Consider the following 27377-nt stretch of genomic DNA (forward strand, 5'->3'; position numbering starts at 1 on the left):
CAATGTATAGTCAACTACTGTCAACTACTGTGGGTGTAAATCAATGTATAGTCAACTACTGTGGGTGTATATCAATGTATAGTCAACTACTGTGGGTATAAATCAATGTATAGCCAACTACTGTGGGTGTATATCAATGTATAGTCAACTACTGTGGGTGTATATCAATGTATAGTCAACTACTGTGGGTGTAAATCAATGTATAGTCAACTACTGTGGGTGTAAATCAATGTATAGTCAACTACTGTGGGTGTAAATCAATGTATAGTCAACTACTGTGGGTGTAAATCAATGTATAGTCAACTACTGTGGGTGTAAATCAATGTATAGTCAACTACTGTGGGTGTAAATCAATGTATAGCCAACTACTGTGGGTGTATATCAATGTATAGCCAACTACTGTGGGTGTAAATCAATGTATAGTCAACTACTGTGGGTGTATATCAATGTATAGTCAACTACTGTGGGTGTAAATCAATGTATAGTCAACTACTGTGGGTGTAAATCAATGTATAGTCAACTACTGTGGGTGTAAATCAATGTATAGTCAACTACTGTGGGTGTAAATCAATGTATAGTCAACTACTGTGGGTGTATATCAATGTATAGTCAACTACTGTGGCTGTATATCAATGTATAGTCAACTACTGTGGGTGTAAATCAATGTATAGTCAACTACTGTGGGTGTACATCAATGTATAGCCAACTACTGTGGGTGTATATCAATGTATAGTCAACTACTGTGGGTATAAATCAATGTATAGTCAACTACTGTGGGTGTAAATCAATGTATAGCCAACTACTGTGGGTGTATATCAATGTATAGTCAACTACTGTGGGTGTACATCAATGTATAGTCAACTACTGTGGGTGTACATCAATGTATAGCCAACTACTGTGGGTGTATATCAATGTATAGTCAACTACTGTGGGTGTATATCAATGTATAGTCAACTACTGTGGGTGTATATCAATGTATAGTCAACTACTGTGGGTGTATATCAATGTATAGTCAACTACTGTGGGTGTAAATCAATGTATAGTCAACTACTGTGAGTGTTAATCAATGTATAGTCCCGTCCACCCACATCCACATCCAAATTCACACCCACACACAAAGTCTAAATGATTTGTACAAGAATGATTTTTAAATAATATTAGTAAATATAATATCCAACAAGAAGACGGTAGAGAAAATCTACGTCCGGTCAACACATTACCGTAATATTTCCTTTTTAATAGTCAAAACATAACCACAAAACATAAATTGTTCAAGTAAAAACATAAATTCAATACTTACGTAATAACATATTACCATAAGATTTCCATTAAAAACGTCAACACATAACCATAAGATTTCCCGTATAAAAGTCAACACATAACCATAAGATTTCCATTAAAAACGTCAACACATAACCATAAGATTTCCATTAAAAACGTCAACACATAACCATAAGATTTCCATTAAAAACGTCAACACATAACCATAAGATTTCCATTAAAAACGTCAACACATAACCATAAGATTTCCCCTATAAAAGTCAACACATAACCAAAAGATTACCGCTATAAAAGTCAACACATAACCAAAAGATTACCGCTATAAAAGTCAACACATAACCAAAAGATTTCCGTTATAAAAGTCAACACAGAACCATAAAATAACCGCTATAACAGTCAACACATAATCATAAGATTTCCGCTATAAAAGTCAACACATAACCATAAGATTTCCGCTATAAAACCAAAACATAACTACATAACTTTAGTTATAAAAGTCGAAACTAAATCACAAAACGTAAGTGATAAAAGTCACAACACAGCTTTAATACTTCAGTTTTGAACGTAAAAACATAACCATAACCTAAGAGCGTTTTTGTCGATACCAAACTAGGTTCAGTTTGAGTTTGTAGGGTTTCGGCGGTTTTGGTTTTGTATACAGCTTCAACAACATAATCAAACTTCTGCATTCCAAATTTCTTCAAAACAATAATACCGCAGATAGTCGTTCGCCTGTTTTAACTAAAAGGTGTTTCAACTCACATGTTGGATCACTGTCCGCCATGATGTTTAGTATCAAACGTCAAAACACAAACACAATATTTCAGTTAAGTCAAAACATACATTTACAGTTCTTCAAACAACTTGTTTATATACTAGTTTTAAAAAATCAGAAACAATAAACAATATTGTTTTTCTTTCTGCGTTTCATAAAAAAGCACTTCGGTGCTTTTACATAATTGTACACTTAGTAAAAAGCTTATAACATTACAATAATATCAATTTGATATTTTCACTGCAAATAAGGAGTGAAAATATCAACTTTCAGAACTACTTTTAAATTCCTTTGTAGTTACTTGCCTTGATCAAAACAGAACACTTCACTTTGAACCAGTAAATGTTGGCATTTTTTTAAATTTAAAGAAATGTTTTATAAATTTAAATTTTCATATCATCGTTCAAATGTATTTTGAACTGTTTGCCGTTGTAATACGTACAATGAGCTTCTCGGAAAATTCACACAACACTTTACAGATAATCGATATTTTTTACCTCACCCACGCCTCAAAATTTGTCAACAAACTAGCGTGGCATTCACTCTTTACATGGAACCAAACCTGTTTTTAAGCGAAACAGACTGGTCTCTGACAGTAAGATGACTGAATATTAATTTACTATGAAACACATGCAGTCTTAAACTTAGAAGAATGTTTAAAATCCAATGGGTATCCGCATTAGCGGCGTAGTAATGTGGTTATGTATTCATGCCCCACTTAAAATAAAAGTGTTTTCGTTATTTTTTTGAACATATGTGCACTTAAAAAACTTCATTGATTACTGTTCATAAAAGCTTTGCATTATAAACGAGCGAATAATAAACTATAAGAATGAATAGCAAAGAACTATTTCTTAACAAACCGGAAATAGAAAAGTTGACAGTTATAATTTTGCGTGAGGGGCGCCCCACCGGTAGCGGCGTAAATACCATCCTTTTCAAAAAAGCGGGTAATTAAGAAATAAATAAAAAAACGAATAAAACTCCGGAAATAAGCATAAGAGAAATAGAAAATTTGTTTGTTTCAGTGTAAGATCGTATTTTATTTCACGGGTGTCATAGAACAACACACGAAACCACGAGTGAAAATGTAGTTTTTCTATGATCACGAGTGAAATAAAATACGATCTTACACTGAAATAAACAAATATCTATTTATTATCTTCAATCTTGTCTGTGTTAGTAGAATGTTTAGGAATGTGGAATTATATATAAAACTATTACTTATAGTCCAACTTACATCAAGAATATTTAAGTCGTCGTATTTTCGTATGTATCCAATTCCACCATGGACAGACGGACATTTGTTTTATCTATTTTTCAGAAACATGTTTACCTGTTGGTTTCTTGTAAGCGGAATTTTCTGAGTGACCATGCTTTCGAACTCAACGTTGCATATGAAATAGATATAGATGATTGCAATGACCCCACGTTGGAAGTTGGACCCTTGGAATTCACGTAAGTGTTTTCAAAGTTGTGGTAACAAGAGGAAGGTGGTGACCTCAACATTTATTAATAACAATAGTATATATAGAATGTATGTGCTTTCCGGTGTTTTGTAGAGATTTATCAGTAAAATAAAATGAGATTTCACCGATTCAAACAATGAAAATATCAGTTGGATCTTTTCCACTGTTTTGAAATTTAAGCATGTTTTCACTTTTGAAATTCAGCATTAACACGAGCACATGACTGGGAAACAATATCAACGACGTCATTATAGAAATGACGTTACATGCGTTTACAAGTTGGCTCGTTTTTCTAATACAATGCAATTAAATGTCTTTTAATGCCAATCTTAAGCATAAAACAAAAAGGGGAAACATGTTTGTTGCACTGTACGATAGTAATTTAGTACATGCTTTTTGGCGGTTTATTGAGATTTATCAGATTCAGACAGTGGAATAACATTTTGATATTTTTCACTGTTTTGAAATTTTAACCCGTTCTCACAACTCAAACGTCAACGCGCACGGGGCTGGAACACAAATTCAACAACGTCATTTCTGAAATTACGTTACGTTTGCATATAATTTCGCGTGCTTTTCTGAAAATAAACAATAAAGTGTCATTTAATATCCGTTTTAGGTATATCAAATATGTTCTTTTTAGTGTAAGATCGCAACATATTCCACCTCCTGAACCCCTAAAGTAAATATTTCTCTCGTGGCTTTGTAACTCGTGATAAATTACCCTTTGGGTCTCACTCAGTGAAATATAGTATGATCTTATACTGAAATAAACAAATAATCAGTATCTCCTCGTCAACACCGAAAGTGAATAGTTCACTCTTGGGTTACGCCATTTTTGAAATATAACTTTTGGAGCTAACTCGGTGAAACTAATTACGATCTAGCTTTGAATCAAAGTATAATCCTTTATGTAATATGTATTTGTAGAATTGCGACGTTGACTGTCTCTTGTTAAGTGTAAGTTAGGCATTGTGACACCTGCCTATTTAGCAAGGTTATCTTCAAAAAATATTGCTACTGGCTTCGTCTCAGTAGTTTCATTATTTTCATTATTGATGTCAATAAACGTATTGGAGTTGTGTTGTGTGTGTGTGTGTGGGGGGGGGGGGGGTTTAGCGCCTTGAAATTGTCAATGAAAAACGTAGTTCAATTATATATATCTAGTCAAACGTGCGTCACAGGTTTCATTTAGGGTTGCATTTTGGGCGAGTAGTTAAAATAAAAAAAAAAAAAAACGCGTGTTCGCCTCCTAGCTTCAGTTGTGAAATGAAAACCTACAATGATAAAATTATAGTGAAGTAACAAGCACATGCAGATGTGTACTTTGGGCTTGCAGTTTGGTGTTTGTACGAACATAATAAAGGTCAAACTTGCTTCTTTTATTACCTGAAGTCACCCAAAACTTCAATTTGCCATGATACCTTTTTCATGACCCAAATGGAAACCCTGGTTTCGTCTCATTTCTGTGTTTCCAGTTTTCATACAATATACATCAGTGCGACTGCTGTAGTGTGTATGCTTTATTGGATTAAAAATGCATGATAACCGTCAATAGAGTCAGAGAGCCTTTTGCCTGAAAAACAGGTATTTAAATATACTTTGTAAGCAGTTTGCACGATAAACCTGCGTTTATTTTACTACTAAAATAGTTTGAACCCTATAAACAGACTGAACTTATACCGGTATAGCTTCCCAATTACGTTATGTTTGTGATCATATCCATTTAATTGAGACAGTTCTGTTTGAAAACTAAATTTTAAGAGTTGCATCATTTTACTTCGCATTAGAATATGCCATACATTTTCAACCAATAAGAGGCGCTTGTTTTTTTTTAAATGTTTAGTTTCTTATTTGTGAAGAATCGTACCTTATTGCTGAAGACGACTCTTCATGATTAAGTAATTGATATAACTGCGCATGCGCATATAGCCACACATACTGTTGCATATGCAAAGGCGCAATTTCATTGTCAACGTCATCGCATTGTCCCGCCATGCAGTGATTGACCGCATTGTTCCGCCATTCAGTGATTGACCGAATTGTCCCGCCATGCAGTGATTGACGAGTCTTTTAGAAAGGAGCACGGCGCCATGTACAGCTGATGCATATGTTACTTTGTAATGAAAAACAAGACATTGTTTACAGGACTCCTGCTAAATCATATGTCGAGCGCACATACGAGACCGAGTTCCGGCTGTACAGGACAAGGGACTTTAGGAAGGTTGATGACCTTAATGCCAAGTTTGTTACAGACAAGGTTCTTAAAAGTCTGGGTACGTATTTTGTCAACACTTACATTGTGTTTACTTAATGCTGATTTTATTTATTACGGTAAAAGTATAAATGCTAATGGACATACCAATACGCTGAAGTAACATACAAATTAGAAAGGTGTAAAAACGTATTTTCAGCTTCAGTGGGATCATATCTTAAATATGGCAACAATAATGTCCGAAATGCCTCGCTTATAACAAACAAATAAGTTTAAATATTACTTTAAGCTTTTACTTCTGTCACTACTTTTATTGAACATTTTTTAATAAGGAACACAAGGGAAATCCGTGTTTTTGCAGAAAGTATGGCTTTGTTGAACTCTCTCCACATAGACGAATTAATCACTCATGTAAAAACTAGCGGATTCAGGGAAGTGTGTGTGTGTGGGGGGGGGGGTGCTTTCTAAAATATATATATTTAATATCAGTATAGTAGAAAAAAGTAATAAATTACTCCAAAATTGTACCATTTCGAACTGGAAATTGATAAAAAAATTCTTTGGGGAAAGTCAAACTCCATGGATCACTTTAAACCAAATAATTTTCGGTTTGGAGGGGGGTGGGCACAAGTCAAAAGGTTACGCCACTATGTTACGCCCCCCTATAACGTCAAATCCTCGAGCCCCCTTTGTACATATTAAGAGTTTATTTTGATATTATTGGTTATTAATTAAATCTAAAATTATTCTTTACCGTGCATTAAACTCTGTCGTAACCTTCCCTTTCTCAGACCATCTTTTTTCGAAATGGCCGGCATCTGTTTTTGCTTTATTCTCTATACAGATTTTTTTCGCAAATGCAGAAAATGTTTTTCTCCCACCTCAGGTAAGTAGATCCAATGATTTAACCATGCTAGAAATTCTTATCTTGCCTCGTGTGAATTGGTTCATACCGACCCTCGGTAAACCTCGTCTCCGCAAAACCCCTACGCTCGGGTCGGAATGAACCTATCTTACACTCTCGGCCATGGAAGATACTTATAATCTTTCCGCTCCATATCAAAAGACAGCCCGCCTTGTATTTAGATGTACTGCAAATGATACCATTTACCCGTGCAATGTGGCGCTTTTAAGGTTAAATGCATTCGATGAACATAACCCAGAGTAAATCTCGGATCTATGTAAATCTTTCAGAACAAACCTAGTACAGAACCATCCGGATTACGAATAACACTCGAAGTCTTCGCGCGTTTACCTCGGATTTACAAGAATTAATTCGCCGGTAGAAAAATGATCACGACTGTTTAAAAAGATTGCGATTCATTTTTATCTGCTTTGACCAAAAATGTTGTAAACAAGCAATACAATTATTATGACCTCAGCACAATTAAAGTCAATGGTCAAGGTCATCAAAACTTAGTGTGTTAAAATAACAACAACAACAGTTTAATATTAAAGCAAGAATTCATTTTAGAATGCAGGTTATACTCAAGATTTAGAAACTTCATAGATGGCTATACATAATTCTGATGCGTCGTCCCTTCCGACGGAATGTCGGGCAGGACACATCATACAACAGTAAAGTGCCAATGTACAAACTTTGAAACACGGGAGACAATGTATCTATGTAAACCTCCCCTTACCGACTTGCGTGTTATTTATCAGACACGCAAATTATTGCTAAGTGGGAATATGTGTGGCGGGTACATAGTGGGAATATATGTGGCGGGTTCATATTGGGAGTATATGTGGCGGGTACATAGTGGGAATATGTGTGGCGGGTACATAGTTGGAATATGTGTGGCGGGTACATAGTGGCAATATGTGTGGCGGGTACATAGTGGGAATATGTGTGGCGGGTACTTAGTTGGAATATGTGTGGCGGGTACATAGTAGGAATATGTGTGGCGGGTACATAGTGGGCATATGTGTGGCGGGTACATAGTGGGAATATGTGTGGCGGGTACATAGTGGGAATATGTGTGGCGGGTACATAGTTGGAATATGTCTGGCGTATGCACATAGTGGAATATGTGTGGCGTATACACATAGTGGGAATATCTTTGGCGGGTGCACATAGTGGAATATGTGTGGCGGGTGCACATAGTGGAATATGTATGGCGGGTACATAGTGGGAATATGTGTGGCGGGTACATAGTGGCAATATGTGTGGCGGGTACATAGTGGGAATATGTGTGGCGGGTACATAGTGGGAATATGTGTGGCGGGTACATAGTAGGAATATGTGTGGCGGGTACATATTAGGAATATGTGTGGCGGGTACATAGTGGGAATATGTGTGGCGGGTACATAGTGGGAATATGTTTGGCGTATGCACATAGTGGAATATGTGTGGCGTATGCACATGGTGAAATATGTGTGGCGGGTACATAGTGGAATATGTTTGGTGGATGCACATAGTGGAATATGTTTGGCGGGTACATAGTGGGAATATGTGTGGCGTATGCACATAGTGGGAATATCTTTGGCGTATGCACATAGTGGGAATATCTTTGGGGGTGCACATAGTGGGAATATCTTTGGGGGTGTACATAGTGGAATAAGTGTGACGAGTGCACATAGTGGAATATGTGTGGCGGGTGTTCATAGTGGAATATGTGTGGCGGGTGCACATAGTGGAATATGTGTGTCGGGTGCACATAGTGGAATATGTTTGGCGGGTACATAGTGGAATATGTGTGGCGGGTGCACATAGTGGAATATGTGTGGTGGGTGAACATAGTGGAAATATCTTTGGCGGGTGCACATAGTGGGAATATCTTTGGGGGTGAACATAGTGAAATATGTGTGGCGGGTGCACATAGTGGACTATGTGTGGCGGGTACATAGTGGAATATGTGTGGCGGGTGCACATAGTGGAATATGTGTTGTGGGTGCACATAGTGGGAATATCTTTGGGGGGTGCACATAGTGGAATATGTGTGGCGGGTACATAGTGGAATATGTGTGGCGGATGCCCATAGTGGAATATGTGTGGTATGTGTGACGGGTGCATAGTGGAATATGTGTGGCGGGTGTTCAGAACATAAAGTTTGAATTTAAAGCTTTTCTGACAAAGGTTAAGGCCACATCTTCCTATTGTAATGCATTTTTACTGAATATTGGTCACATACTTACGCCATAAAGGGTAGATATTATAACAGGGAAAATGGTTATGCTCGGTAAATGATTTATTTTAGGTCAAGGTCGCGATGAACGTTTCAGCCAAACAATTTGACAACACTCTGGCCTATGATTTCAAGGATCATTGGTTATTGTCAGCAGCTATTGAATTTAAGTAGATAAATCAAATATAAAAAAATGCTTCTTTTTTATATGTGTATTGTATTGTATTGTGTTGTGTTAAATTCTGTTCGATCGTTTCCCGGCCCTGCCGGTCCAACCCGGTCGTGTGCCGTTGAAGCCACGGTGTCCCCTGGTTGTAACCGGATAGTATATTTAAACCCAGACAAGCATAAATAAATGCTGGTGCAGTACCAGTTCTCAAATAATGATAGTTTGGGTCTTATACGGTCATATTTCAGATGTAGATTGGCTTCGTGAGAAAGGGGAATCTCCCGGAATAGAAAACGTTGACTTGGGTGAAGCGATCTACGCGGAGGGATGTATCTCGGAGATTGGGGGGACGCACTTCTTCCGTAAGGGTTTTTATCACTTCGTTTATAGATATACTCGTACGTATACATATAAGTTAATGTATGTGTGTAGTGTCATGAAAGTAGAAATACTTTATGCTTTGAGTCGCATTATAATGTGTATACACTATGTCGATACCTCAATTACATGTATATCGTCTATACAATATATATATATATATATATATATATATATATATATATTTATATATATATATTTCCAGCCCATTGCCTTGAGTCGATTGTTTTACTGGTCAAACTCTTAACAATCCTCTTTTTATCGCTCTTTTCATTATCGACTATCGTATCCCTTCTTCCGGCGGCGTTCTTATGGCGGTCTTTTGCCGCCAGTGAAGTTATCAATGTGTACCATATTGCTCGTACAACTGATGTATTAATAAATTAATTTAATATATTTTATGGCATTTTCAATAAATGCCCAGTTACAAACAGATTTGGTCTTGTGTTGATTACTAATATGATAGTCATCAAATACCTTGTAGTTGTTAAAAATTTAATGGTTTGCAAAAAGCCTGGCACAACACATAAATATCATTTCCCGGTCAACAGCCCATTATAATGTTTTGATATGTAAGTTTCTTTGTTATTTATGTAGGTATGGTGATAATTAAAGAAGTCCAACTTCAACAAATTCTAGAAATTTATGTAGGAAAATAGCTCACTGATCTTATGTTTCTTGTTATCATATACCCTAATTTAAATAAAGGTTTTTGTATCTTTAACAATTTTTGGGTTATTCTTTAAAAATAAAAAAAATCATATGTCTTTTTTTCTTGGAACAGAGGATGGCGTCTCTATTATGGGAATGAAGTTCAAGAACTGTGAGTTTCAAACGGATGACGACGTCATGGACGGCCGCATAAGCTCCAAAAGGGTCATGGACGCGTGTGGGTAAGTTATCCGGGCAAGTTTGTCAAAATTGTCAAAGTCATACACCGGGAAGCAGTACTACGAATGAAGAGGTGCACGTGAAAGTGTTATATCTCTTTCTGTATGTTATGCCACTTAGAACGTTAACGCTTTCACTGTCATATTACAATTATTTGATCGGTTGGAAGACACAATATTATTTATTTACCTTGTTTACACAGAAGAAGACATTGATTTGTTCGTGAGCAGTAGATTACTGGACACTCCGCAATGAGACGTGGTAATTGTTGCATAAAGTTAAATCAAGGTCGTCCTTATAAAATACTTAAATGTAATATATGACGGAATATAGGAAGTTACACTTATCTAGAAAGGTATTTGATGTAGAATCATAAACCTTCACACACAGTTAGGATATACCCTGCAAGACTAAAACATTTTTTCGAACCCATTTGTATAATATTGTTATGACGCGATGAACGAATGCTCGTCTCTTGGCGCCCAACATCAGCGGTACTCAATTGGGATAATCTATAATCGATTTTTATGAAACATTTATTAACTGCATAAACATAACATACACGTGACAGTTTGTATAATATTATTTCATGAGGCACACCACCATAGATCCCAGTTGGTGCTGGGGCTGCAATTATCCTCTAGACTTGTTAAACATATTGCTCCCAATTTGAAATATACAAGTCATAGCAGTTGTTGAAATAAACAAAAAATGTATTTTTATACCAATATTTAGTAAATGAATACATTTTCGAATATATGTATTTCTGATTCGATGATCAATCATGGTTTTACTTTAAAATTCGATTGTATCGATTATTCAAGACTGTTGTTTTTTATTTACAGTTGCGGACTTGGGACACTGCCTGCAAAACAGTGGTCGACGGACAAATACGTATTTAAATATGGGGTCGGTGGTCCTCTGGACGAATTGCCATACTTGGAATCTCCCAACTGTTTCAGGTAAACTGTTTCATTGTGTTCAGCTGGTGTGTGACCGTTTCGACAATGATTTACAACGCAAACGATGTTATTAACATTATTATACTGGAAAAACATCCTTGGGAAATCAGCTTTGCAGATGATTCTGTCAATGAATGCCCTTTCCTTGCAATTGTCGACGTCGGTGGGAGTTGAGTCGTCGATGAGCACAAACCTTGACCTTTGTCATAATTAAGAAATCGTTACATAAATATTTTCAATTTCAAATGAAACGTGTTACCATGATATCAATGACAATACGTAAGTTTCCATCAATCAAGGCCCATAACTCAGGCTTTTTCAACACCGTATTGACTTAAACCAACACCAACTGTTGAGCCTTGGGGGTGATCTGTTCAAAACTGTTCAACAGAATCAAGCGACCTTTAGAGATGAAGCTTGATAAGGTTATACCAATACATGCTTTGTTCAAACTTTACAAACCAACAATGGTTGCAAAGAAAATATTTTATACCGGAGGTTGCCGTATGTGCGATGGGCATGTAATGGGAAGATAAACAGGAGAGGACATTGCAATTTGTTTGATGGGTATGTCATGGGAATATAAACTGGAGAGGAGGTTGCCGTATGTGTGATGGGTATGTAATGGGACGATATACAGGAAAGGACATTGCAATTTGTTTGATGGGTATGTCATGGGAATATAAACTGGAGAGGAGGTTGCCGTATGTGTGATGGGTATGTAATGGGAAGATAAACAGGAGAGGACATTGCAATTTGTTTGATGGGTATGTCATGGGAATATAAACTGGAGAGGAGGTTGCCGTATGTGTGATGGGTATGTAATGGGACGATATACAGGAAAGGACATTGCAATATGTTTGATGGGTATTTCATGGGAATATAAACTTAAGAGGACGTTGCAGTATGTTTGATGGATATGTAATGGGAAGATAAACTGGAGAGGACATTGCAGTATGTTTGATGGGTATTAATGGGAAGATAAACTGGAGAGGAGGTTGCAGTTTGTTTGATGGGTATGTTATGAGAAGATAAACTGGAGAGAAGGTTGCAATATGTTTGATGGGTATGTCATGGGAAGATAAACTGGAGAGGACGTTGCAATATGTTTGATGGGTATGTCATGGGAATATAAACTTAAGAGGACGTTGCAATATGTTTGATGGGTATGTCATGGGAAGATAAACTGGAGAGGACGTTGCAATATGTTTGATGGGTATGTCATGGGAATATAAACTTAAGAGGATGTTGCAATATGTTTGATGGGTAAGCCATGGGAAGATAAATTTAAGAGGACGTTGCAGTATGTTTGATGGGTATTAATGGGAAGATAAACTGGAGAGGAGGTTGCAGTTTGTTTGATGAGTATGTTATGATAAGATAAACTGGAGAGGACGTAGCTGTATGTTTGATGGGTATGTCATAGGAAGATAAACTGACGAGAACGTTGCAATATGTTTGATGGGTATGTCATGGGAAGATAAACTGGAGAGGACGTTGCAATATGTTTGATGGGTAATTATCGGAAGATAAACTGGAGAGGAGGTTGCAGTATGTTTGATGGGTATGTCATGGAAAGATAAACTGGAGAGGACGATGCAATATGTTTGATGTGTATGTCATGGGAAGATAAATTTAAGAGGACGTTGCAATATGTTTGATGGGTAAGCCATGGGAAGATAAATTTAAGAGGACGTAACTGTATGATTAATGGGTATGTCATGGGAAGATAAACTGGAGAGGACGTTGCAATATGTTTGATGGGTATGTCATGGGAAGATAAACTTAAGAGGACGTAGCTGTTTGTTTGATGGGTATGTAATGGGAGAGGATGTTGCTCTATGTTTGATTAATATGTCATGGGAAGATAAACTGGAGAGGATGTAGCTGTATGTTTAATGGTTATGTTATGGAAAGATAAACTGGAGAGGATGTAGCTGTATGTTTGATGGTTATGTAATGGAAAGATAAACTGGAGAGGAGGTTGCTGTATGTTTGATTGGTATGTCATGAGAAGATAAACTGAAGAGGAGGTTGCTGTATGTTTGATGGATATATCATGGGAAGATAAACTGGAGAGGACGTTGCAGTATGTTTGATGGGTATGGCATGGGGAAAGAAACTGGAGAGGAGGTTGCTGTATGTTTGGTGGGTATGATTTGGGAAGAAAAACTGGAGAGGAGGTTGCTGTATGTTTGATGGGTATATAATGGGAAGATAAACTGGAGAGGAGGTTGCTGTATGTTTGGTGGGTATGTCATGGGAAGATAAACTAGAGAGGATGTTTCAGTATGTTTGATGGGTATGTCAAGTGAAGATAAACTGGAGAGGAGGTTGCAATATGTTTGATGGATATGTAATGGGGAGATAAACTGGAGAGGAGGTTGCTGCATGTTTAGATGGTATGTTATGGGAAAATGAACTGGAGAGGACGTTGCAATATGTTTGATGGGTATGTCATGGGAGGATAAACTGGAGAGGAAGTTGCTGTATGTTTGATGGGTATGACATGGAAAGATAAACTGGAGATGAAGTTGCTGTATGTTTGATGGGTATGACAATGAAAGATAAACTGGAGAGGATGTTGCTGTATGTTTGATGGGTATGACATTGAAAGATAAACTGGAGATGAAGTTGCTGTATGTTTGATGGATTTTCATGGACAGATATACTGGTTGTTGTCTTTTTAATGGGTATATCATCGGAACATAAACTGACGAGAACGTTGCAGTATGATTGCTATCATAGATCATTTAAAAAGAACCAATCACCAAGGCCCCAGTATCACGAACATACTTAAGTCAAGTCTTAATCTTAATCTGAACTCATTTAATCACATAACATCAAAATGTATTGAAATAGTTCAGATTAGTTTATACTTTTTTAAAAGTGCATTTTCGTAAGGAATATGTTGGTTAAAAACCTCGAACAATATTCCAAAGTTTATATATTATACAACACGAATGTAACTCGTGCTATAACAATTACCCAAGTAGATGTTTTGCTATTAAAGTTAGTTTTCTTTGAGATATTGACATAAGGATTAATCAACCCATTCTTTTGACAAATACGCTTTTAAAAAGAGTAAAACACGCTAACCAAATGCCATATTGAACTCAACGCAAACATTGTTTACAATCTACTAACAGCCAAATGCCATATTACATTCAACACTGACAGTGTTTACAATCTACAAACAGCCAAATGCCATATTGCACACAACACCGACATTGTTTACAATCTACTTACAACCAAATGCCATATTGCACACAATACCGACATTGTTTACAATCTACTAAGAACCAAATACCATATTGCACACAACACCGACATTGTTTACAATCTACTAAATGCCAAATGCCATATTGCACTTAACTCCGACATTGTTTACAATCTACTAACAACCAAATGCCATATTGCACACAAAACCGACATTGTTTACAATCTACTAACAGCCAAATGCCATATTGCACACAACACCGACATTGTTTACAATCTACTAACAACCAAATGTCATATTGCACTTGCACACAACACCGACATTTTTTACAATCTACTAACAGCCAAATGCCATATTGCACACAACACCGACATTGTTTACAATCTACTAACAACCAAATGCCATATTTCACTTAACCCCGACATTGTTTACAATCTGTTAACAGCCAAATGCCATATTGCACACAACATTGACATTGTTTACAATCTACAAACAGCCAAATGCCATATTGCACACAACACCGACATTGTTTACAATCTACTTACAACCAAATGCCATATTTCACACAACACCGACATTGTTTACAATCTATTAAGAACCAAATCCCATATTGCACACAACACCGACTTTGTTTACAATCTACTAAATGCCAGATGCCATATTGCACTTAACCCCGACATTGTTTACAATATACTAAAAACCAAATGTCATATTGCACACAATACCGAATTTTTTTTTACAATTTACTAACAGCCAAATGCAATTTTGCACACAACACCGACATTGTTTACAATCTACTAACAGCCAAATGCCATATTGCACACGAAACCGACATTGTTTACAATCTACTTACAGCCAAATGCCATATTGCACACCACACCGACATTGTTTACAATCTACTAACAACCAAATGTCATATTGCACTTGCACACAACACCAACATTTTTTACAATATACTAACAGCCAAATGCCATATTGCACACAGCACCGACATTGTTTACAATCTACTAACAACCAAATGCCATATTACACTTAACCCCGACATTGTTTACAATCTGCTAACAGCCAAATGCCATATTGCACACAACACCGACATTTTTTTACAATCTACTAACAGCCAAATGCCATATTGCACACAACACCGACATTTTTTACAATCTGCTAACAGCCAAATGCCATATTGCACACAACACTGACATTGTTTACAATCTACTAACAACCAAATGCCATATTGCACACAACACCGACATGGTTTACAATCTACTAACAACCAAATGCCATTTTGCACACAACACCGACATGGTTTACAATCTACTAACAACCACATGCCATATTGCACTTAACCCCGACATTGTTTACAATCTAATAACAACCAAATGCCATATTGCACTTAACCCCGACATTGTTTAAAATCTACTAACAACCAAATGCCATATTGCACTTAACCCCGACATTGTTTACAAACTACTAACAACCAAATGTCATATTGCACACAACACCGACATTGTTTACAATCTACTAACAACCAAATGTCATATTGCACTTGCACACAACACCGACATTGTTTACAATCTTCTAACAACCAAATGCCATATTGCACACACCACCGATATTGTTTACAATCTACTTACAACCAAATGCCATATTGCACACAACACTGAGATTTTTTACAATATACTAACAACCAAATGTCATATTGCACACAACACCGACATAGTTTACAATCTACTAACAACCAAATGTCATATTACATTTGCACGCAACACTGACATTGATTACAATCTACTAACAACCAAATGCCATATTGCACATACCACCGACATTGTTTAAAATCCACTAACAACCAAATGCCATATTGCACACAACACTGACATGGTTTACAATCTACTTACAGCCAATTGCATATTGCACACAACACCCACATTGTTTACAATCTTCTAACAACCAGATGTCATATTGCACACAACACCGACATTGTTTACAATCTACTAACAGCCAAATGTCATATTGCCCACAACACCGACATTGTTTACAATCTACTAACAGCCAAATGTCATATTGCACACAACACCGACATTGTTTAAAATCTACTAACAGCCAAATGCCATATTGCACTCAACACCGACATTGTTTACAATCTACTTACAACCAAATGCCATATTGCACACAACACCGACATTGTTTACAATCTACTTACAGCCAAATGCCATATTGCACACAACACCGACATTGTTTACAATCTACTTACAACCAAATGCCATATTGCACACAACACCGACATTGTTTACAATCTACTAACAGCCAAATGCCATATTGCACACAACACCGACATTGTTTACAATCTACAAACAACCAAATGCCATATTGCACACAACACCGACATTGTTTACAATCTACTTACAACCAAACACCATATTGCACACAACACTGACATTGTTTACAATCTACTAACAGCCAAATGCCATATTGCACACAACACCGACATTGTTTACAATCTACAAACAACCAAATGCCATATTGCACACAACACCGACATTGTTTACAATCTACTTACAACCAAATGCCATATTGCACACAACACTGACATTGTTTACAATCTACTAACAGCCAAATGCCATGTTGCACTTGCACACATCACCGACATTGTTTAAAATCTTCTAACAGCCAAATGTCATATTGCACACACCGCCGACATTGCTTACAATATACTAACAACCAAATCCCAAATTGCGCACAACACCGACATTGTTTACAATCTACTAACAAACAAATGCCATTTTGCACACAACACCGACATTGTTTACAATCTACTAACAACCAAATGCCATATTGCACACACCACCGACATTGTTTACAATCAACTTGCAACCAAATGCCATATTACACACAACGCCGACATTGTTTACAATATACTAACAACCAAATACCATATTGCACACAACACCGACATTGTTTACAATCTACTTACAACCAAATGCCATATTGTGCGCACCACCGACATTGTTTACAATCTACTAACAACCAAATGCCATATTGTGCGCACCACCGACATTGTTTACAATCTACTAACAACCAAATACCATATTGCACATAACACCGACATTGTTTACAATCTACTTACAACCAAATGCATATTGCACTTGCAATTAACCCCGACATTGTTTACAATCTACTAACAACCAAATGCCATATTGCACTTTCACACAACCCCGACATTGTTTACAATCTACTAAATGCCAAATGCGATATTGCACTTAACCCCGACATTGTTTACAATCTACTAACAACCAAATGCCATATTGCACACAACGCCGACATTGTTTACAATCTACTAATAACCAAATGCCATATTGCACACAACACTGACATTGTTCCTAATCTACTCTTAACCAAAGGCCATACTGAATGTTAAGGAAATGTATAGTTGTCATATTCGTGAAACGCTAGAAGAGGCATTTTATCAAATATAAAGTTTTGCCTGTTTGTATTGAAATGTATAGGGAAATAATTTGTATTGTATAACCTTGTATAGATCATTGACATATTCTCAAAGTGTTCAGGCCTAACCCTAAATGATATCTGAAAAAAAAATGCGAGAAATTTAAATATCTGATAGTTTAACTATTTTTGGAATGACCTTACAACTCCTGTCACACTAGTGCCGCATTCACACGGCGCAAGCATCGCCGATGCCGCGCAGTGGCATCGCCGTGAGATCTCCGTACCAGCGCAGTTAGGTCTCCTTCAACGCCACAGGATCGCCACAGGTCGCAGTGCAAACTCAACGGTTATCGGTGGCGCATGCACGGCGGTCGTACGGCATTTTTTTAGATGTCACTGCGCATCTATCGCGCTTATAACGTCTATGGCGTTAACAATTAGTTTTATTTTTATCACTGCGCTCTTACAACGATTGTACGTAGCCGCAACAGCGATCATTGCGCTCCCAATGCCCTTCTGCGGCGTCAATCTGTGTTTGCATGGCAGTGAACCAACCCAACAAAATAGTACAAAGGAATGATATACATGTATGCAAAATAACATTGATTTTATAATGACTGGTGTGCAGCAGCAAGTGGGGCCACTACTTTCCTTAATGCAGGTCCAGCAGATCCGGGATGTTGCAGACGCTGTGGATCTCATTCTGAGACAAAGACGGAGGAGGACCCTAATGTGTCGGAGGCTTTGGGTTCGACCATGGCTGGACCAATGCTGATTTTTGCAGCATGGTCACTATCATCGGCTTATCCCTGTCCCTATGAGGACCCAGCCATTTACCTCAACTTCTAATTCTACTGCTACTACTGCTATTTCGTGTTTACATGTAGTGCAAAACAGCCCGCTGTCAGCGCAGTGTGAGCGCCGTGAAAGCGCAGTGCACATGCAGTCAACGTGCCATGACAACTCGATAAACGCAGTGGAAGCGTCCTGAGAACGCCATGAAAGCGCAGACAATCGCCATCTAGAACTCCGTTAGGACGCGGTTAAACGCCATAGAGCTTCGTATAAACTCAAAGGTCGCCGTGAGAACGCCATGACATTGCCATCTTAATGCAAAATATATTTTTCATGCGATCTCACGGCGCTCTTGGAAATTTTACAACGCCGTGCAATCGCAATGCCAACGCGGCTTGGTGTGGCAGGGGCTTTACTAGTAACTAGAAACGTACTTCGCTAAAACTTCTTAACCCATCGAATATACTTTCGAATGAACAAATAATAGATAATATTAACGAATATATCCATATTTGATTTAACATGGGATGACACACCGGATAAAATAGTCCAAAACAACGAAAACAGTGATATTTCATTGATATATTTACATGTTTCATTTATGCTCAGAAGATAATAAGATACCTAAGAAACGGACACACGACTTTATTCTGTCATGAAAAAACTGCACAAACTGCTAAGGATTTATACTCAAATATGAATTATACCAAACACATACCAAGCCCCTATATTATTTGAAAAGAATCCATTAAAAATCGCTTTAGAGTGATAATTTGTGCATAAAACAGTAAATATATCATTGTTTTAGAAGAACAGGCATGTTTACATGCTTTGAAATAGTTGACTGCTTGATCGATTGTTTTGAAAAAAAAATGTTGATAATCGCTTCAGAGTGATACTTGTGCATAAAAAAACAGTTAATATATCATTGTTTTAGAAGAAAAGGCATGTATGCATGCTTTGAAATAGGATACCATTTTAGACCGCTTGGCCACTAAGCCGCTAGTCCGCTGAACTGCTTGATCGACTTTTTGGAATAAATGTTGATAATCGCTTCAGATTGTTAATTTGTGCATTAAACAGTTCACGCATATAAAAATGCTCTGAACAGAAAACAATTTAAGGCCGCTATGTTAATGTATGAATAAAAACATTGATTTATCATTGTTTAAAAAAACGCATGAACAATTGCTTTTAAATATCGAAACTGACAAATAAGACACTTGATTTAGTACAACACAAAAAAAAAAAAAACAGCAGTGAATCGGCACCATACATTTCTGAACACAGAAAATAACATTGATTGGGAAAAACGTATTATTATTAGACAAACAATACATTGAAACGATCTATTAGGCCACTACTTTTATATAAATTGGTTTACAAAACCGGCGGGTCTAATTTTCCGAAAAGTACAAAAAAAATAAAAAATGAATTTCACTTTTTTTTTCAAGATTATTTTCCCGACCGTATTGATTTTGGTGCGAAACGAAAGAAAAACGAACAGATAAGAGTGCGAATGCAGTAGATCTCGACTGGTTTGTTGTTCCGTAGCCGTATTCGCCGATTTATAGTGATAACATGTGAGCCAGTCAACTGTTATGGCAGCGCCGTTGGCAATGGCGAAATTGACGATAGCAGTCATTCTTTGTATGAAATAATTAAGTTAAATATGCCGGAGTTGTTAAAATAACAATAGCAAAATACACTGGCAAATTTAACAGCCGACACAAACAATAACTGTCACGTGATTTAGGTCATGAAAATATTGTTGTTTATAGATGAAAAATAAGTGGCAGCGGCTGCCATCGAATAAGTAGACACAAATATCTGTAAATTATGTGTGAGAAAAATATTTTATAACATTTTATGGTTAAATATCAAATAACAGTGCACTTAGTGTGAGTGGTGAAATCGAAAGTAAAATTTCTAAGTTGACACCGGTGATCTAGTTTCACAAGTTCGGTCGGTTGTGTTTATGGATTTTAAATCACAAACTGGTTTGGAAATACTTGTCATTGAGTCAATGTAAAGCTTGTGTTTATTCTAGATTACATGTTTATTCATGTTTGGGTTAATAGTAGAGTAAAAACAATGAAAGAGTTGAACACATGTGTCAATGCCATTTACTAATGCCAGGAGTTGTGTGCAAAACATTAAGATAAAACAACACGGAAAACTATTTTGAATAAGTCCATTTTAATTTGTTATGAACTTGATATTTCACTATAAATGAGATTTGTTGTTGTAACCAAGGAATTCTCTTTAAAATGAAAAATAAACAATCATGAAGTATAGATGCCCTGTGAACGCATGATACACAAAATGGCGGAGTTGGGAGAAAATGAAAATATCCGATAAATAATTATGGATTTCACTGTTACTATCATTGGTACATAAAGTTAAGTCACATGCTAGATTTATTATTTTGCTATGTGATTTTTATGTACTGATGTGGTAATTTGCTGCAAGATTTGAATTTGAAATGGATTTGCTGAACATCGCATGGTAAATATCCCGGTCCGAAAATATCCGGACTTAGCATGGATTGGGTTACACACAACTAGGACCCCGCATGGTAAAGGTTATTAAAACTCAAATCTAGGTCTAGTTTGGTTTTTAGTTTTTCAGGAATTGTTTGCACAATATTAAAGCACAATGTCTTCATACAATATTACTTCCTTATTTACAAAATTGGAAATTATTTCACTTTATTGACATTTTCCAATATTGAAATAACTGAAACAATGCTTAGAAAATGTAATGTATTGCCTTAATACAGTGCAATTCTTGTGTATTTTAAAGCGTAAAATTTGCCTTCCCTTTTTTCCAATTTAATATTGGTCAGTTTTTAAGTGTTCTATATTCACTTTTGCTTTAGCATACCCTTAAAGCTAAACAAATGTCCTACTGAGTAATATTCAATGTATCTTTGATAAAAAGTGTAGTTTATACATGTAAACATGTTTTATAGTCAATTTCATTGATGTTTTATATGCACAGTATGTAAGATTTAAACTGTGTGTTTAATTAGAACTTTGAAACTTTGAGTGTATTAAAACATGCATTAATAGCAGTTTAAAAATTTAAAATGTCAAGTAAATGATATAAATTTTCAATGTTTTTATGTTGTTCTCTGATTTTCACCCTTTAAGAGTATGTTTTGTGACTTTTTTCCTTTTTTTTTTTTTTTTTTTTCGACCACCTGGTGGACATTTTTTCCAAAAATTCTTGTAAACCAAAAAATAAAAAAGGAGTGGCCTTATGGAGTGTCAAAAAATGCAAACCCTGTGGATTGCTTTAAATAAAATTATACAATTTCGATCCGATCCGATAAAGTAATTCTTTAGCATTTAAATAAAAATACAAACTATGCACTCATATGCACTATTCTAACTATGTTCCTCTTTCTTTGTTTTTAAACCGACAAATTTAATGATTGTTCAATTACTGTTTACAATAACTTACGCTGAGAGCAACGACAATAACAGCAACAACAAAAACAACGCTAACAACAAGGACCATGATTATGTTCAACTGTGAATTTAAAATCGCAACAAACCAAGAAAAAAAGTATAAGATTGAATTGTGATGGTTGCATATATATTCATGAACTAATATGATTTAAACACAGTAGTTATTAACAAAAGTATAATCAACCATTTTAGCTGTTAACAGTGAGTTATAAATGGTAGAATTAATAATTAATTAATAAATATATTAATTATCATTTAGTAAGCTTAATCCAATCCTGAATAATTCTAAATGTTTGTTTGTACGTTTTCTTTGTGACTGTCAGAGCTTGCATGTGTGTGATTATGTGCACTTATGTGAGTGCGTGTACATATTTGAGTGCTTGTACGAATGAATCCGTGTACGTGTGTGAGTGCGTATACGCATATGAATCCGTGTTCGTGTGTGAGTGCGTGTACGTATATGAATCCGTGTACGTGTGTGAGTGCGTATACGCTTATGAATCCGTGTACGTGTGTGAGTGCGTTACGTATATGAATCCGTGTACGTGTGTGAGTGTGTGTACGTATATGAATCCGTGTACGTGTGTGAGTGCGTTACGTATATGAATCCGTGTACGTGTGTGAGTGCGTATACGCTTATGAATCCGTGTACGTGTGTGAGTGCGTGTACGTATATGAATTCGTGTACGTGTGTGAGTGCGTTACGTATATGAATCCGTGTACGTGTGTGAGTGCGTATACGCTTATGAATCCGTGTACGTGTGTGAGTGCGTATACGCTTATGAATCCGTGTAGGTGTATGAGTGCGTGAACGTGTGTGAGTGCGTGAACGTGTGTTAGTGCGTGTGCGTGTGTGAGTGCGTGTACGTGTGTTGGTGCGTGTACGTGTGTGAATATATGAACGTATGTGAGTGCGTGTACGTGAGTGAGTGCGTGTACGTGTGTGAATGTATGTACGTATGTGATTGCATATACGTGTGTGAGTGCGTGTACGTATGTGATTGCGTATACGTGTGTGAGTGCATGTACGTATATGTATCCGTGTATGTGTGTGAGTGCGTGTACGCATATGAATCCGTGTACGAGTGTGAGTGAAGTGCGTGAACATGTGTAAGTACGTGAACGTGTATGAGTGCGTGAATGTGTGGTAGTGCGTGTACGTGTGTGAGAGCGTGTGTACGTGTGTTAGTGCGTGTACGTATATGAGAGCATGTACGTGTGTGAATGCGTAAACAGGAGTGAGTCCGTGTACATATATGAGTGCATGCACGTTTATGAGTGCGTGTACGTGTGTGAGTGCGTGCACGTATGTGAGTGCGTTCATTTATGTGAGTGCATATGCGTGTGCTAGTGCGTGTACGTGTGTGAGTGCGTGTATGAGTGTGAGTGCGTGCACATATGTGAGTTCGTGTATGTGTAAAAGTGTGTTTACGTGTGAAAGTGCGTGTATGTATGTGAGTGCGTGCACGTATGTGAGTTCGTGTACGTGCGTAAGTGCGTGTACGTGTGAAACTGCGTGTATATCTGTGATTGCGTGTACGTGTATGAGTGCGTGCACGTATGTGAGTGCGTGTACGTGAGAAAGTGCGTGTATGTATGTGAGTGCGTTCATTTATGTGAGTGCATATGCGTGTGTTAGTGCGTGTACGTGTGTGAGTGCGTGTATGTGTGTGAGTGCGTACACATATTAGAGTGCGTGTACTTGTGAAAGTACGTGTACGTGTGAAATTGCGTGTATGTGTGTGAGTGCCTGCACGTATGTGAATGCGTGCACGTGTGTAAGTGCGTGTACGTGTGAAATTGCGTGCATGTATGTGAGTGCGTGTACGTTTGTGAGTGCGTGTACGTAAGAAAGTGCGTGTATGTGTGTGAGTGTATGTACGTATGTGAGTGCGTGTGCGTTTGTGATTGCACGTACGTGTGTAGGTGTATGTGCGTGTGAAAGTGCGTGTATGTGTGTGATTACGCGTATGTGTGTGTGTAAGTGTGTGTGCATGTAAAAGTGCGTGTATGTGTGTAATTGCGCGTACGTGTTTGAGTGCGTGCACGTTTGTGAGTATGTGTACGTGTATGAGTGCGTGCACGTATGTGAGTGCGTTTAAGTGTGCAAGTGTGTGTACGTGTGAGACTGCGTGTACGTGTGTGAGTGCGTGCAAGTATGTGAGTGCATGGACTTATATGACTACGTGTACGTATATAATTGCGTGAACCTATATGAGTGCTTATAGACTGTGAGTACGTGTACGTATATGAATGCTTATACGACTGTGAATGCGTGTACGCATAAGAGTGCTTATACGGCTGTGAGTTCATGTACGTATTGAGTGAGTGTACGTGTGTGAGTGCGTCTACGTATTTGAGTGCGTGTATGTGTGTTAGTGCGTGAACGTGTGTGAGTGCGTGTACGTATGTGAGTACGTGTTAGCATATGAGCATGTGAGTGTTAGTGTGTTAGTATGTGTACGCGTGTGACTTCATGTGCATGTGTGCGTGCGTGGACGTATATAGTACGTGTACGTACGTAATCGTGTGCACACGTCAATGAGTGCTTGTACGACTGTGAGTGCGTGTTTGAATATAAGTGCGTGTACGACTGTGAAAGCATACACGTGTGTCAGTTCGTGTGCGTATGTGAGAACCTGTACCTGTGTAAGTGCATGAACGACTGTGAGTGCATGCACGTGTGTGAGTGCTTGTTAGACTGTGAATGCATGCACGTGTATGAGTGCTTGTATGAGTGTGAGTGTATGCACGTGTTTGAATGCGTGTTCGTGTTGTAGTGCTTATACGACTTTGAGTGCATGCACGCATGTGAGTTCGTACACGTGTGTGGTTGCGTAAACGTGTGTCAGTGCGTATAATTGTCCGCATGTGTGTGAGGGTTCGTCCATATGTGAGTGCATGTACGTATGTGAATGCGTGTTAAAGTGTACGGATGTGTACGTGTATGAGTGCGTGTATGCATGTTCGAATGTGAGTGCATGTACGTATGTGAATGCGTGTTAAAGTGTACGGATGTGTACGTGTATGAGTGCGTGTATGCATGTTCGAATGTGAGTACATGTACGTGTGTGAATGCGTAAAAGTGACTGAAAGCGTGTACGTTTGTGAATGCATATACGTGTGCAAATGTGTGTACGTGAGTGAATGCGTCTTTGCATGTACGCGTGGGAGTGCGTGTACGAGTATGAATGCGTGTACGTGTGTGATTGCGTGTCGTGTTTGGGTGCGCGTACGAGTGTGAATTCGTTTATGTATGTGAGTGCGTGTACGTATGTGAATTCGTTTACGTATGGGAGTGCGTATACGAGTATGAATGTGTGTACGTGTGTGAGTGCGTGTACGAGTGTGAATGCTTTGACGTGTATGAATTCGTTTACGTATGTAAATGTGTGTACGTGTGTGAATGCGTGTACGTGTGTAAGTGCGTGTACGTGTGTGAATGCCTGTATATATGTGATTGCGTGTATATGAGTGAATGCGTGACCGAGTGAGGGTGCGTTTAAGTGAGTGAATGCGTGTACGTTTGTGAATGCGTGTACTTCTGTGAATGCGTGTACGTGTGTGAATTCGTGTACGTTTGTGAATGTGTTTACGAATGTTAATTTGTGTACGTGTGTGATTGCGTGCTCTTATGTAAATGCGTGTTCGAGTATGGCTGCTTGTACGTGTGTGAATGAGTGTTCTTGTGTGAATGTGTGTACGAGTCGTAATGCGTGTACGTGTGTGAATGCGTGTCCGTGTATGAATGCGTGTACTTATGTGAATACGTGTGCGAGAGTGAATGAATGTACGTGTGTAAATGCATGTACGTGTGTGAATGCGTGTATATGTGTGAATGCGTGTATATGAGTGAATGCGTGACCGAGTGTGGGTGCGTTTAAGTTAGTGAATGCGTGTACGTTTGTGAATGCATGTACATGTGTAAATGCGTGTACTAGTGTGAGTGCGTTTAATCGTGTGAATGCTTATAAGTGTATTAGTGCGTTTACGTGTTTAAATGCATATACGTGTGTGAATGCTTTTAAGTGTTTGCATTAGAAATCAATGAGAAAAAAATGCATATGCTTTGCAATTTTTTGGATGTTCTTTTTAGGACAGAGATAATAAGCACCGCGGGATTTGCCTTTAAGAATTTCGGATCTAATAGTGATTTTACCATGTCTTTGGTGTGCGATGTGGACTACTGCGATTCGTCATCAGATGGAACATGCTTTGTAAGTATGTGATTATACTCACTTACGTCTGGAGTCAACGTTTGATACGTTTGCCCCGGGAAAGCAAAGTTGAGATTTATTGTAAAATTGCTATTGAAAGAGCATTCAATGGTAAACAAGTTCTATATGTAACAAAAGAGTCATTTAACAATTATGAACATATTCTTTTTTGTGAAAAAGGATTACGTGAAATATATTTCGTAACATTAAATTATTCACTTTTCTTCGTCCGTGTCTCAGACTGGGTCGCTAACTGAGACACCAGAAGTCATTTTTCGAACTGTTCTGGGGTTACATTAATGTAAATACTAACAAGAGTGGAAATCATACGATGATAAACCATACGTCGATAGAGGTGGAATAGCGAGGTGCCGTTTATACTGATAGTAACCTTAGTGGTAACCGTAACAAGGAAACATAAAGTCGGATGTTAGCTTGAGTTATCACCATACAGGTGTAACGTGAACGCAGATAGTAACTAGAGTATTACCATACAGGTGTAACGTGAACGCAGATAGTAACTAGAGTATTACCATACAGGTGTAACGTGAACGCAGATAGTAACTAGAGTATTACCATACAGGTGTAACGTGAATGCAGATAGTAACTAGAGTATTACAATACAGGTGTAACGTGAACGCAGATAGTAACTAGAGTATTACAATACAGGTGTAACGTGAACGCAAATAGTAACTAGAGTATTACAATACAGGTGTAACGTGAACGCAGATTGTAACTAGAGTATAGCCATACAGGTGTAACGTGTACGCAGATAGTAACTAGAGTATTACAATACAGGTGTAACGTGAACGCAGATAGTAACTAGAGTATTACAATACAGGTGTAACGTATACGCAGAGAGTAACTTGAGTATAGCCATACAGGTGTAACGTGTACGCAGATAGTAACTAGAGTATTACAATACAGGTGTAACGTGTACGCAGATAGTAACTAGAGTAT

The 27377-nt window shown here is 37.6% G+C and overlaps 1 protein-coding gene across 1 annotated transcript in view; it reads left to right on the top strand.

Moving 5' to 3' along the window:
- LOC128206614 (uncharacterized) overlaps window positions 1–27377 on the top strand; it is a 56681-nt gene that overhangs the window by 17526 nt on the left and 11778 nt on the right. Inside the window, exons 7-12 of the mRNA XM_052909196.1 lie at window positions 3381–3514; window positions 5674–5801; window positions 9286–9399; window positions 10200–10308; window positions 11152–11268; window positions 26297–26417. Coding sequence (XP_052765156.1) covers window positions 3381–3514; window positions 5674–5801; window positions 9286–9399; window positions 10200–10308; window positions 11152–11268; window positions 26297–26417 — 723 coding nt within the window. The remainder of the gene's footprint in view (window positions 1–3380; window positions 3515–5673; window positions 5802–9285; window positions 9400–10199; window positions 10309–11151; window positions 11269–26296; window positions 26418–27377) is intronic.

Source organism: Mya arenaria, chromosome 10 (genome assembly GCF_026914265.1).
Source record: "Mya arenaria isolate MELC-2E11 chromosome 10, ASM2691426v1".
Lineage (NCBI taxonomy): Eukaryota > Metazoa > Mollusca > Bivalvia > Myida > Myidae > Mya > Mya arenaria.